Source organism: Scylla paramamosain, chromosome 1, assembly GCF_035594125.1.
Source record: "Scylla paramamosain isolate STU-SP2022 chromosome 1, ASM3559412v1, whole genome shotgun sequence".
Taxonomy (NCBI): Eukaryota; Metazoa; Arthropoda; class Malacostraca; order Decapoda; family Portunidae; genus Scylla; species Scylla paramamosain.
The window spans coordinates 30,318,765-30,333,912 of record NC_087151.1 but is presented as its reverse complement, the minus strand read 5'-3'; the positions used below and the strand labels follow the sequence as shown (position 1 = coordinate 30,333,912).

The window sequence follows — 15,148 nt, the reverse complement described above, 5'->3', positions numbered from 1 at the left end:
ACACAAATGCATACACACTACATAACCATCCCCATCCTTTTTATGAAAGTTACTGACTAAGGTAAAATGAAACTATTACTGATTAAATGAAATTCTAAAATAAGGTGGCATTCTTCACATGAAGCAAATAGGTAATAATAATAACAGGGGTGGTAATGGCAGTATTAAGCTTCAGAGTGAAAGCATGTCAAATTTTAAGTTCATGTCAACACACTGCATTCTTCCATTAATTTAATTTGTCAGAACCAAAATAAACTAGAATTTTATCATCTTTCAGTAATAATAATTTACGAAACAAGTTCTTTTAAGGAATTTTCTCAGAAGCATATAGGCCACCAAATTGATATACACCACAATTCTCTACTGTAAAATTGTAGATTCAGGATTTTGTTGAGTATGATAGAAGTTTTCACTTTTAGCTGTACAAGTTAGCAACATAATGCCATAATTTGATCTATATATTTCTAGTATGGAAGCAAGTTAGATGAAAAACTATTGTGGTCATGCAGAGAGGTCCAGACAAGGCCAAGTTGGGAAAAACAAGAATCCTTAACTCAAAAGTAATCTGAGACAAATGTTATTAAAGAAAAGAACTGGAAATACCCATCCCAAATCTGAAGATGAAGAGTGAGGCCATCAGAGGCATGGTCAACATACTTACGAAACTTCTTATGCAGTGCATAGCTCTGCTCACAAAGCCTGGTAGGCTTGCTGTTCTATTTTCACAATAATCACCAACAGGAAAACACTAAACTATCAGAAAGTTAAGGATAACTTGAAATAGCTTCTTTAAGCAAATCAATGTGAAGGTTTTTAAGCAGCAAAGAGGTGTTTTTGAGTAAAAAAATATAACAATATAACAATATATATATATATATATATATATATATATATATATATATATATATATATATATATATATATATATATATATATATATATATATATATATATATATATATATATATATATATATGTAATAGAATATATAATCATAAACACTAGAAACAAATAGTAAAATATACTTATATTTAAATTCAAGAACCTAACAACTTTTTGGTATCTATTTAGAACAATTTTTCAATACAAAACAAGAGAGAGAGCAGCACCTGTTCTTGAGGATTCTTGAGGAGTGGGTAGAGGTATTTCTCGATAAGATCTTTGAAGAATTGCACCTCAGCTCCTGGCATGTAGTCCACCTCTCCACGCTTGAGGGCCTTGTCCTCAATCCAGTACGGATTAACCAGATCATCTCGTTCCTCTTTGGGGCCTGTCAAGATACATACATATTTAGAGGTCAATCTATAAGCTTTGTACTTAAGAAAGTTATAGAAATTAATTAAAATTTTTGGAGCAGAAGGGAAATTCTATGCAGTATCTATTAATTTCAAATATGGGTGAAACTCTCTGGTTATCAAATCCAGACTACTTACCAGATTTTTCACTTTCGCTGTCACTGTAGTCATTCATTGTGCCTTCGTTAACAATAGATGTATTGTCACCGCGCAGGGAGACACGGGGCTGCATGGTGGAGCGGCGGCGGCCACTTGGAACAATACCCATGTGTCTGGAGATGAACATGCATCATACAATGAGTAATGATGGAGAGTGAAGTGAGCTGAAGGATGCATAATAAATGAAAAGTTTACTCCAGTAAACACCATGTACTGAAATTTCCTTCATCAATCATATTAATAATTCAGAATTTTATAAGGATAAGTATATTCTCATTTCCCATTATAAGCATTTGTGTCATTGCATTTTTGTGAATGTAATGAGGTCACACACACACACACACACACACACACACACACACACACACACACACACACACACACACACACACACACACGATAAAAACAGTTATGGAGATGGGGACAGTACAAGCTTAGCTCCTCTCCCGTATGTCACAACTAGATAAAACTAGGTAAATACACACTAAACTCTAGCACTTAATTTTTTCCATTATACAGGAATCATCTTTTTTGTACACATCTTTTCCATTCTCCAGTAATAATTCTTGTCATTTTACTGTGAGCTATGTGTTCTCTCCAGCTGCCAAAACTATTCCAGGGGCTTAACCATTTCCACCAAGAAAATAAATTCCTTCTCCTTTCTTGAACATGGTAAACTTCCATATACACTAAGATTTCTCTCACTTGCTATTATGTTCTCATCACAAGCACCTGCCATGTATTTCATTTTTATTGCTTGAATCATAGTCCTTTTCATATCCAGATCTCACTTGCACATGCTAGTGATGGAACTACTATGCTCTTTTGAAATGACTAATGAATAGAATAAAAACATTACATCAATGTTGCAGCTGAGACTTGTCCCACAATCTCTTTTTAAGGAGGATCTCAGTTTGGTGCATGGATAGAAAAGAACTCACGCTTCAATGGTCTCAAATCGCTTCTTTAGGATGTCGAGGGAGTTTGCAATGCTAGCCAACTGTTGACGCTCATCACTTGGTTTCGGGTGGACACAGCACATGATTTTGAAGAGGCCAGCCAGAGAAAACTCTATGGAGCCTTCATCATCATTTTGTTGTTCTCGGTGGAGGAAGCCAAGGAAGCCCTCCTTCTTTTTGGCTTTCTTAGCCTCTTCTAATGCCTTGCGTTCAGCCTCCAGTTCCTATCACCAGAAAGGTGAGAAATAAAATTTTATCTTTTATGAGCTGTCTGAGTTTCAATAAGGGTTATATATTAGCATTATAATACACAAAATCATTTGCATGAGTTGTTAAAAGTATTTTAAAGCATTAATTGTTGCAGTTATGCAGTACACACAAAGTCTATGTATAGTATACATACATGTTATTGTATCTACTAATGAATACAATACATGATGTAAGAAAATACCAAAAGCTATTGATGGCAGTCATGCAGTTAGTCATGCAAGATGTAAAAGAAGCAAGTTACTAAAATAAAATATTTGGCAGAGTATGTATCTTACTTATCACTTGAATGAAGAGTTCACAAACAACAATGATCTCTTCAAAATGTAATTCTTCAACATTAGCCTGATAATAGATAAAACTATTCTTGTACCTCTCTGGTCTTTTTCTTCTGCTTGGTAGACACCTCACGTGTGCCCCAAGACACATTATTGAGGTTGAAGCAAGAGTAAATCTGGAGCAGAAGATACATGGAAGGCACCAGCAAGTAGTATATTAGACCAGCTGGAAGACACATGATTTCCTTTGGATGTAACAGCCCTGTTATTATAAAGGATGCAGCTGTGGCCATAAAGAATATAGCAGATGGACTATCCCACCCATCTTCTGCGAAGTTGAGAAACATGGCCACCAGCACAATTATCATCACCAGGGCATATACTGCTGTCAGCACATAGGCTATTGTGATCTGTGGGATGAGTCACCATGCTGGATTAGTTGGTTAGAAAAAAAGCCAAGCAAGTGCTCCTAAAATAAGAATCTATGAAAAGTTAGTCTCAAGATTTTTTTTTGTGTGTGTGTGTGTGTGTGTGTGTGTGTGTGTGTGTGTGTGTGTGTGTGTGTGTGTGTGTGTGTGTGTGTGTGTGTGTGTGTGTGTGTGTGTGTGTGTGTGTGTGTGTGTGTGTGTGTGTGTGTGTGTGTGCATATGTGTGTGTAGAGAGACAAGATGTAAAGAATGCAGACATGCAAATGTGGAGTGGGAATAACATGTATGGACTGCAGATTTGTGAGTGACTAGATGGACAAAACATGAGATGCTGGCATGCAAGTAAGTAATAGGATAGAAAGCAAGTGATATAGTCATTCATTTCATGGAAAGACATTCCAACAAATCACACAGCAAATAAAGTGATAATTTCTTATAAAAAAAAAAAAAGAAAAAAAGTCAATCATAATTTCTCATGTAAAGCAGCCTTTTGACAATCAGTATGACAAGGCCATAGGACAAACATAAACACTGCACTGAAGATCACTTGAGAGACTGTCAGTAATGAACACCACTGTAACATGATCCCTTCTAAAATATATTTCCTTGAATGAATATCTACAAAATACTGCATATTTGAATGTGTGTTTTTAACATTTTATAGCATTCAAACTGTAGGAGCCTATATGATGAGATACAAATAATTTAAGCTCTCTTCTACCCTCAATGATCTACTTATGTTCTCTGTGTGCTATAATAATGTGACCTGTATCTTGCATGCTTGTCCTACCTCATCTTAGACATTTACCACCACCATCATTGCCAGCACCACCACTGCCACCACCATCACCACCACCACCACCATCATGTATATCTGCTTTGGGAGGGCTACAAACCTTCTTTGTTTTCTTAGTGGCTATCTCACGGGTCCCCCATGAGACATTGTTGAGATTGATGAGGGAGTAAATGATAAGGAGGAGGTACATAGAAGGAATTGACATAAGATACAGGAGACCTGGAATAATGCACTTGAACTCCTGGGGGTGCATACAGGCTGCTATGAAGAATGATCCTGAAAGAGCGATAAGGAAGATGGCTGAGGGGGAACCAACGCCGTCCTCCCCCAGCTGCAGTGTGGTACCCACGATGACAGCCATCATGATCAATGCGTACGAAGCAGACATAATCTGGGCCACAATCAGCTGCCCATTGAGAAAGCCGCACCCACATGGACCACGAACACATCACACACATGGCCACAGACAATGGAAAAGGAACAAAACTGTTACTCATCTGATAAAGGTAAGTATCACATGGACAACAGACAAGAAATAACAAGCAGTGAGAAGCTTCCATAACACAAAGCAAACGTATAACATACTATATATACTATATATATATATATATATATATATATATATATATATATATATATATATATATATATATATATATATATATATATATATATATATATATATATATATATATGGCAAGGTTCAATGTGAATGACCTAATTAATTCTCAAAATAAGCATGACTGAATGTGGAAGCCAGAGAAAGTGCAAATCAAGATTTACAAATATACTATAGCACAAAAAAGTGGTTGGTACGTCCACACACACACACACACACACACACACACACACACACACACACACACACACACACACACACACACACACATACACACACACACACTATACTATGAGATTACTCCCCTCCCATAAATCACAACTAGGTAAATACACACATTCTCTCTCTCTCTCTCTCTCAAGGAAAACACTGATGAACAAGCAATAATCATAACATAATCATGACTAAGGGTGATTTACTACAATGATGGGAAAACACTGATAACAGTGAAAAATGAAATACATGTGTAAAGAAACTGTTAGAAGACAGCTGCCTGTTCTTTTACTGATACATATCATTAACATATCTTTATAAATTCTATCCATTTTTGGAAGAAGGAACATCATATGACAGGAAAACCTTGATAAAGATTAAGTTCTGTAATATTTTATGAAGTTTATGACTTTAAATACTTCAAAGTTATTCTCATTTTCTAAATCTCTAATTTAATGCACTTGCTATCTCCATTGTAATAATATAACCTTAAGACATTACCTGGATATTTGACTTGAGAGTGAAGCAGGCAATCATGAAGAGCAGGATTGGGATGATGTTGTACTCAAAGGACGGCCAATTACCAATGCGGAAAGCAGCCACAAAGGCACCCACCAACATAAGGAAGATGGTTCCAGGGCCCAAGATAGTACCACCCATCAACATAGTCTGCAAGAATAAAATCAATGTCTCACTACCTTTCTTCACTATTTTTCTAAATAATTGACCTTTCTCTTGGGAAGTTTATGGTATATTACAAAAGCAGAATGCACAAAAACACTGAATGTAAACTACAAACCTAAATAAAAGAAACTTATAAACATACATTTGGAATTGCAATGAAGTTTTGAAAATTTACACAGTAAAAGAAATAACACTTGCACTACTTTTGTTACGCATAAAATGCAGAATTTTTTAAGTGAGTCTGAGATCATTTTACCTGGTAAAAGATGTAGGGCAGGGAAATGTTGTCATTAACTTTGATGGTCTTTTTGTAGTCCTGCAGCAGATCCATAATGTTGGCCATAGTTGAGGGCACCCATCGGCGACGCTGGTTGTAGAACTCTGAGAATCCTTCTGGAGCATGAGTGTAGGCATCAGAGGCAGCACTGTACTCTACACGGTAACCTCTCTGGAGCAGCAGCGTGCACAGCCAACGGTCTTCCCCTGTGGAGCACCAGAATGTAATGCACAATTACTGCTTTATGAATGACAAATACATGAGAGAGCTGGATAATGAATGAGGAGAATGACGAATGCACGTGGGTTGACACAGAGTGATTTTTGACATCTTGCTTACCTTGATCATATTGGACATAGTGTCGGGCCTGACTGGACTTGGTAGTGTACTTGGCCATCACATTGTCATCCATCAAAGCCTTGCCACGGAAGAGGGAGAAGCAGCCAGGGCTACACAATACACAACCAATCATGTGCTCTGTTGATTTCTGCAGCCAATGGCCAATGGCATATTCGAACATCTGATACCAGATCATCAAACCTGAAAGGATCCAACTTTGTGTTAACTGCATATAAAATGATTTCCATGTATTGTTAAAGCAATATATGTGAACTCTTTTCTGACTCCACACATTAAAAGGTATGTGTCCTTAATTACTGTTGGACTGAATCAACCCTCTAATAACACAAGCTTTCAAGACTTTACCTGAGCCCACAGGATGGATACGGCCACAAGCTGCACCCAAGTTAGTATTCTTCTTCATGAGATCTACCAAGAGAGCCACAGCACTTGGAGTGAAGTCAATATCTCCATCAAGAGTGAGAAGAAAAGTGTTTTCTGCAATCACTTCTTTCCTGTCCACCGAGATGGGTTGGTCCATCAGCTTGAATCCCAGTAGATAGTACATGTACATCACCTATGGAATTATTCATATTGTAAACTGGCCTTTCATTTTTACATGCACAAAAAATTTCATGGTATAATTTGCCATAAATGAATGTTAATAATTACTATAAATGTCAGTGATAATCTAAGTTTTTTAATCTTTTCTCTTTTGTTCCCTTCAAAATTTATCTCTTCTACTGATTCTTTCTTTCAAAGATCTGCTTTTTATGGATCAAAATACTTCCCAACACCCACATTTAAAAAATTTGCCATCAGAAAATCTATATGATAGCTCTTTTTTAATTTTCATTGAGTGAGGAGTATTACTATGTGCAAGATAGATGATGTCATACAGTGCAAAGGTAAAGCATGTTGCGCTGTAATGGTGATGGGCTAACCAAAGCAACTGTCACATGCAGCTATCAAACCTACAATCTTTTGGCTGTGAGTCCAACACCTTACTTTAGAGTGACCTGGACTCATAAATAACTGAAGGTGAAGATATTTAATGGATAAATTTTTTTTACTTTGTTTTATTTTTATTGTTTATCAAAACAGCTTATGAATATATTACCTGTTTTCTCTGTCAGTTTGCAAGAGAAAAAAAAAAGCAATGAGGACTACCTGAGACCATCGTTTCTTGTGCCTGATCTTGCCCTTATCCTTCAAGTGAGCCACAATCTTAGTCTTCCCAGGTAAGGTCCACACCAGGCGACCACCATAGGGTGCAGGGTACTTCTTGGGTGGACGGATTCGGATGTTTGTCTGATGGACGTGCGTGGCAGCATCATCCATCAAGTTCACCAGGAGTTTCACAAACTGGTTCACCACATTCTCATCCTCATTGTCATCAGAGATTTCAAAGGCGTCATCAAAGAAGATATGAGCTGTGGTGAAATGAGCAATGAGGAAAACAATGGAAGAAATAGACAAATAGATCAAGCAGTCTTGTATCACTTCTTCACATAACTGACCTCAAGGAAATTCTTTAGAAACAGAATGTAGATTAGCAGATATGTCACAAAAATCTTGATATTAAACAAAGAATTCTGATAAAAAAATAAATTAAAGGAAGTTACATTTTGAAATTAAATCTTACTTTCAAACTCATAATAGTCAAGATCTACAATCTTGAGGTATTTCTGAGCCACACGACGTGCAGACTGGTCTTCATCCATACGCAAGATAGACTTCAACATCTCTATCATCTCTTCCTCATTCTCGTGCCACATGGTTGCAGTAGCATAGATCCGGGTGATCTGATCAGACGATTTTATCTTGGAGGCATTGTTGTTGGACGAGTCAGTGTGGATGGAGATGGTCTCATAATACTGGGACACCTGCAAATACATATGTCCTTAGTAAGCACAATGGCACTATTAGGTAATTTCTACATGTGAAAACAATGTGGTGAGTTTTCAAAAGTGAGGTTTCAACTACTTGAAGTTTTATATTTCTTTTAAGGATCACTGTGTCTACTATGTACAAACATTGCACCTGATAGGTGCTTATTGACTTCATGAACTGCTTCTTGTGGGAAAACTATAAAACTTTGTAATATCATTGTTTGTATATTTTCACTAACACAAGGATTATTTCTATTTTTCTCAACAGCATGTTTTCTTAGTTTATCTCACATAGTCGACTCAGGCCTGTGACCACTAATTACGTAATACTTCTTTGAGTAGTCATAAAGTAGGTGCATGATGTCACTACTAAAATACAATACAGCTAAAAGTGATTAATTTTCTAATAGGTGACAGCAGATACCAAGCACACTCCAGTACAGTACCTCATTCTCATGATCGTCAGAGCCGAGGTTGAGATCCTCTGTCTTTACATCACCCTCATCGTCCCGTCTCCGATTGAGAGCTATTGATTGATCAATTAAGAGTGAGTTGTACATTGGCGTGACAAAAAGCTTCTCTGTGGATGCCAGACGCTCACACTTTGGAGTCCAGATGTGTAAGGTAATCCATGTTTGGGACAGCAGCCAGAAGAGCCATACCCAGGCATACTGTGGATATCAGAAGTTTGTCAGGATTTCTTACAAGGTTTCCACTTATGGTAAGAACATTGTGCAGCTTAATCAATTAATATTACTACTTTGGTGCTATACAAATTTGCTGATGTCTCTACATATTCCAGGATCTAGATAATTAATGTAGATTATGAAAAGTATTAGGGCCCTTGCAGAACACAGCAAATAACTTTACCTATGCTTTATTTATTTTCATTCATCTGTACCCTTTCCTCCCTACAATTAGGCCACTCTGACTTATTGGAAAAATGTTATTGTCTATTCTGTGAGCTTTAATGCTGCTTAATAATTTTTGATGTGAAAATATATCAAAGCCTTGTTGAGATCAAAATATATCACAGTATATTTGTCACCACTGTCCTAAACTCAAAGATTTATTAAATATTGCTTTTTTCAAGTAATAAATATTTACTTACATCATTGTTAAGGAAATCATTGAGGATGTCACCATTCTTGCATTCCCAGAAGAGGTACTCAGGAATGACTTGGAAGGAACAGGCATGGTCAAACCTGAGGCCACAAGCCGTGATGAGCAGAGAGATGGAGACTGGGATGGTCAAGTTGATGGGGAAGGCAAAACTGAAGCCTTGAATGCAGATCTTGCAAGCAAACTTGCCTGCAAATACAAGTCCACTGTTTGTCAATAACATCCAGAAAATTTGTTAATCACACATAATTCATGTTAGGATTTATCATTAATAAATTTCCCTAAGTACACTGACTCTAAATAACTAAACAAGACAGTAGCATTTACCAAATATATAGCAGAGCCAGGCAGTGAACACCTGGATGAGGAATACATAGATGGGGGTGCCTTGCTGAGATGGGATTGGCTGTGTGTGCTCCAAGGGTGCCACTGTGGAGGAATCAGGCACCAACAAACCTGGCAACCTCTCTCGCACCTCTGTCACATTGATGCTGTGAGAGCTGATGAGGAAATTGACTCGCATTATTCACCATTGTTATCATATTTTTCTATTATGCTTCTTACATATTCACCTATTTACTTTTCAGTGTGCCATAGGACATTTCCTTTCTTTTGTGTCAAACACATGCATACACTGCTTGCTAGCTAGCTCAGTGGCAATGTTCTTGTTTGTCACTTGACAGACACATGTGTAATGAGCTAAGTTTAGGAAGAGTACTAACAAGTTTTCCCCCTCGAACCATAAAAATCCATAAACATAATATATTTAACACAAAAAAATATGAGTGGTTCAAATGGCTCTTCAGCATGAAGTATATCACAACCAAATCCATATTTCCTAACCAACATTTTCATGAAGAGAAAAATTTGCCATGCATAATTTTGAATGAAGATAATTTATCATAATACTGAAACATAATTAGCTGGATTTAAGAGTCACTCAAAGATTATATTCATTAGGTCTGGTATATACTTGGAAACTCTGTTTAGGTATTAATTTTGGTGCTTAAAATCCATACTAATTATGTGCTGAACTGTTGCTCTGCTAACATAGTAGAGTGTGTGTGTGTGTGTGTGTGTGTGTGTGTGTGTGTGTGTGTGTGTGTGTGTGTGTGTGTGTGTGTGTGTGTGTGTGTGTGTGTGTGTGTGTGTGTGTGTGTGTGTGTGTGTAACAAAATTAGATTATTCACATGTATAAGATATATGCATGTTAATATGACAATGTGCACTGCCTCTGAAAAATTATTCTCTGTCATGGATTAATGCTGCTTCATACCTGAAGGCTGTGTGAAGATCAAAGACAGTGCTAAAGTTGTCAAGTCGAGTTCCCATGGACAACACCATTACTGCAAAGAATATCAGGATCTTCCACAGAGAGACAAATATGTAGCAGAAATATCGTGTCTTCCAGAGCCTCTCTTTGATTCTTCCAAAGTATTTGATGGTGCCTGCAAAAAAAAGAGAATTGTTTGCATGAGAAAAACCTAGATGATACAGAGATCTGGAATAACAATGAAAATTGTATCATAGAATCACCCCAACAAATATCAATGATTTATGGATAACCTTCCACTTACTGAAATAATTTTACAAATCTGGGTGAGGTTTCCTATTCACTAATGTTGTATTTAGTTAATCACACTTATGATAAAGGATTGTTGCTTATCTGAATAACTCATAGCAAGTAACTCACTGAATCTGGAATTTTTGTCAACGTAGTTTTCCCACCAGCCAAAAGAGGTGAGGAATATGGCTGGGGGAATGAGCCAGATGCGCCAAACATCTGGGTTTTTGTTGTATTCCACAATTGGCCACACCACAAAACCAGTGAGCTGGCATGCCAGAGCCAGTAGGTCCATCATCACCTTGAGTGCAACATGAGATTCCTTCCTGGTGCGTGACAGGAGCCCTGCAACAAGCAAAAGTCTTGTTAAAATTGCAATACAGAAATACATATAGGAGGTTAACTCCACATTGAAAGGACAGTATTAATGTAAAGTACATATTATTATTAACAATATAGATGAGGATAAGACTTGAAAAATATAATAATACAGTCTAAAGGTAGGCAGACTTGAAGACAGCTAATGGCACAACTCACCAAACAGTCCGGGTATGAAAGCCACACAGTTGGTCAACATGGCACCCTTGATGACATCCAGGTCAGGTAGCACAAGGAAGATGAGAAGGGCAGTTCCGATAGTGTGCAGAGTTTCGAAGACCAACACCCACATCATGTCACCGAATGGTGGCCTCTTCCAGGACTGCCCATTAACACAGTATGTATTAGGAACAAGTATGAAGACTAGGCAATATACATTTTTTGAGGGGCATTATGCCACATAGGAGGTGTATTTGATACTCTAGTATCAGTGCTTATAATTACCTTCTACAAGAAAAACAATGTTAAGTAAGAAAAAGAAAGTCTTGTAAGGACCATGAGGAGCACAAAAGATTTTGGTCATCACATATTCTGGAACACTGCACATTTTAATACATTATGCCAGTTGTAAAAACCTATACATTACTGCTACATCACATCAAAGACTTTCCATTCCAGTCCTAATCTTCAAAAGGCTTAATACTTTTACTTTATTTTATCAACAGATGGCACCTTCAAACTTATGGGAATCAAGTTGATATTGTTAATTTATCAGTATATGGTGTAAATTATCACATTAAGTGGTTGGGAGAAAAGTAAAAGAAAAAAAAAAAGGACCTGCTTAGTATAATAAGCATAAAAAAAAAAAAAAAAAATGCGGTATGGGATGTTAGGATTAGGGCAATAGTGTGGCACACTGGTTCACTATTCCCTGTTGCTTACCTTGAACACACACATGCGGGTGGAGCGGAACCACGTTCCCAGCTCGGGGACAATGAAGCAGAAGAACAACATCCAGGCCCACACCACATTCTCCTCGTCTGGTAGTGTCGCCCGGTAGTCCTTTTCTGGGGCTGTTGAGAAAATATATATCGTTATCATAACACTATATACAATGAGATAATGATGCAACTCACACCTCTTTGTGTAAGATGCATGGCGTGTTACAACAAAGCACACTTCGATGAAGTACTCGTAAACGAACGCCTTGGAGTTGTCACGTGTGGTCTACTAGATATAATTTAGAGAGAGAGAGAGAGAGAGAGAGAGAGAGAGAGAGAGAGAGAGAGAGAGAGAGAGAGAAAGTATCTTGACGATTAACCTTATATAGCAGGTTGCAGGTATCGGGGTATTTTATAATAATAATAATAATAATAATAATAATAATAATAATAATAATAATAATAATGAGAGAGAGAGAGAGAGAGAGAGAGAGAGAGAGAGAGAGAGAGAGAGAGAGAGAGAGAGAGAGAGAGAGAGATGCATGTCTCATAGGTGAGCGTGATCCGGCGGCCGGTGAAGGACAGTCCGGAAAGGTGAAATATCAGCAGGAAGTTGTCGTCGAGATGCCCTTGGCCCGAGTGGCTTCCGTCACCTTCCACATATTTGTCTTGGATAACGTGTAATGAATATCACACACACACACACACACACACACACACACACACACACACACACACACACACACACAAAAAAAAAAAAAAAAAAAAAAAGCGAAAGAAAGACTCCGTTACCCATACCCATTACCCTCACAAGGTGTGGTATGCACAGTCCCCCATACACAAATGGTACTTAGTCAATATACACATATATAATCTTGTCCACAGGATGCCTGGTCTTGACGTATGAAGCTCGTTTTTCCAGTCATGCACAAAAGTGTACTTAGTTTTTATTGGATGGTTATGCAAAGACTTCAGAAGATGCAAAAGGTGGGCTTCTTAGGAAAAAAAAAAAATAAACAAGCCGTGCGTACTTCCTGCATGAAACACCAAAATATACGCCTCATCAGAAGTTAATGTGGCTAAGAACAAGAAGAAGAACAAGAAAAAAAAAAAAAGAAAAGAAAAACGTCCTTATAGCTGTTATTGCTTTTGTGTATTTCGATATTTTAACATGTCAGATAAAAGTAGTGCTTTGTCAAGTTTGCCGTGCCCTGTCACTAACAACATTAGAATGATAGGGAAAAATGGAAATAGATATCAATGGAGAAAATAGCATACGTTCGATGTACGAATATGTATACGTACATACTACATGCACAAACTCAGAACAACGTGGCTATAAGGATGCTAAGACTGAGAGCCTAAATAACTTCATACAACAGAATCACTAAATCAGTTTGAGTTTGCAAGAACTGAAAAATTCCTGCCAGAAGTCTCGAGCCCCTGCACTCATCCAGTATGTATACATTTCCTGGTCATGTCCATAGTACTACCGCAAGATGTAACGTGGCATCCTAATATTCCTTCCAAAACTGATCAAGGATTAAGTTTTCATGTGTGTTGTCATATCAGCGTAGCAGTGGCCATGGCTTCTCTCGATGGACCTGCCAGGACCTCTATACGTTCTGCCTGCTTTGGTTTTGGTAGCGCGTGATAACTTCGTGAATTAACGTGACAACTCATCGTGGACATTTCTTTATGAGGCTGCTGATTTGCGTTACTGTTACACTGTGAGATACAGTTTCCCTGTGATAAGTATACAGCCACTAAAATCTATACTGAAACGTCTAGCATCGCATGCGTGTCACTATCGTGGTCGGCTCCGGTAGATGGTGGTGCCTGAGGGAGATTGGTGGCAGGGAACAAGGGAAGGGAGGAGGGAGGAGGGAGAATGAGAGCAGTTCCACTGTCATTTTTACTGTACTGTGCTGTACTACTTGGCCATTCCTTGATCCCAAACTCTGCAGCTCATCACACCATATGAGAGAGAGAGAGAGAGAGAGAGAGAGAGAGAGAGAGAGAGAGAGAGAGAGAGAGAGAGAGAGAGAGAGAGAGAGAGAGAGAGAGAGAGAGAGAGAGAGAGAGAGAGAGAGAGATTCAAGTTCATGAACTTTTACTAATTCGACATACAAAAACGAAACAAAAACTGTTACTGGTCACCGCGGAGGGTAAAAAAAGTAAGATTTAAGGAGCGGGAGGGAGGGAGGGAGGGAAGGCAGTTTCTCAAGAGGGAGAGTTGGTCTGTGAGCAAGACGGAAGGTGCTCTAGTGAGACTGTGGCAGGGAAAGTGGAGCGGGGAGTAGAGGAGGGAAGGAGGGGACACGCAAACCCCTCTCTTAGTGTGTGACCCCTACACCTCAACCCTCTCTTTTTATGGTCGAGTGCAGCATTCTGCGGATTCCTTTTTTTTTTTCTTCTTTTTTCGTGGCTCAGTGCTGTCATGAGTTTAGCGGTAAAGAATATATTTTCCTTTCAGCTACTTTAGTATTATATGCGTAGTACGTCCTACATAATATACATTTTCAAAAATAATTTCTATCTTATAGTTACGCATGTAAAAGCAGCTACGAGAAATAACATGAAAAGCACACGAGTGGCTAGAATGGCGTCACTAGTGTTTCTGGACCTGCAAGCACTAAGGCAGCTAGTAGGCCCGAGTGTAAGGTGTGGAAAGGCTCCCAAGGTCGGTGGGTGGGACTGGTTTCAGACAACTCGTACAGCCCCACACCACGACGCTGTTGCTCCTCTTTCTTTTGGCGTCAGGTGTTAATAGAGCACATAAAAAATATTATTGTTGATGGCGCTCGAAATGCTATGGCGTTCAAACTCCAAGTGAAAGGTAAATTATGAACTCGGGAGGATAGAAATATATGAATCAACAAATGCACAAATAGATAAGAAAGTATTAAAAAGGCTTGAACGAAGAATTGAAAAATAAGGAAGGAAAAGAAAACAAAAGAAATAAAGGAAAGTATACACCGCTCCATTTCTGTTGCA

General features: G+C 38.1%; 1 protein-coding gene across 6 annotated transcripts in view; it reads right to left on the bottom strand.

The window, feature by feature from the left end:
* Positions 1–15,148, bottom strand: part of LOC135103363 (chitin synthase chs-2-like) — a 55,858-nt gene that overhangs the window by 9,149 nt on the left and 31,561 nt on the right. For 4 of the 6 annotated variants that reach the window (XM_064009445.1, XM_064009484.1, XM_064009436.1 and 1 more), the window contains exons 5-21: positions 12,153–12,283; positions 11,430–11,592; positions 11,022–11,237; positions 10,605–10,776; positions 9,656–9,828; positions 9,318–9,517; positions 8,653–8,877; positions 7,960–8,200; positions 7,485–7,747; positions 6,681–6,891; positions 6,315–6,515; positions 5,955–6,181; positions 5,516–5,683; positions 3,054–3,368; positions 2,396–2,637; positions 1,434–1,567; positions 1,110–1,270 (exon numbers count right to left, since the gene is read on the bottom strand). In XM_064009445.1, coding sequence (XP_063865515.1) covers positions 1,110–1,270; positions 1,434–1,567; positions 2,396–2,637; positions 3,054–3,368; positions 5,516–5,683; positions 5,955–6,181; positions 6,315–6,515; positions 6,681–6,891; positions 7,485–7,747; positions 7,960–8,200; positions 8,653–8,877; positions 9,318–9,517; positions 9,656–9,828; positions 10,605–10,776; positions 11,022–11,237; positions 11,430–11,592; positions 12,153–12,283 — 3,443 coding nt within the window. Of the gene's footprint in view, positions 1–1,109; positions 1,271–1,433; positions 1,568–2,395; positions 2,638–3,053; positions 3,369–4,282; positions 4,589–5,515; positions 5,684–5,954; positions 6,182–6,314; positions 6,516–6,680; positions 6,892–7,484; positions 7,748–7,959; positions 8,201–8,652; positions 8,878–9,317; positions 9,518–9,655; positions 9,829–10,604; positions 10,777–11,021; positions 11,238–11,429; positions 11,593–12,152; positions 12,284–15,148 lie in introns of all 6 variants that reach the window. The other 2 variants (XM_064009464.1, XM_064009454.1) reach the window with 1 other exon arrangement.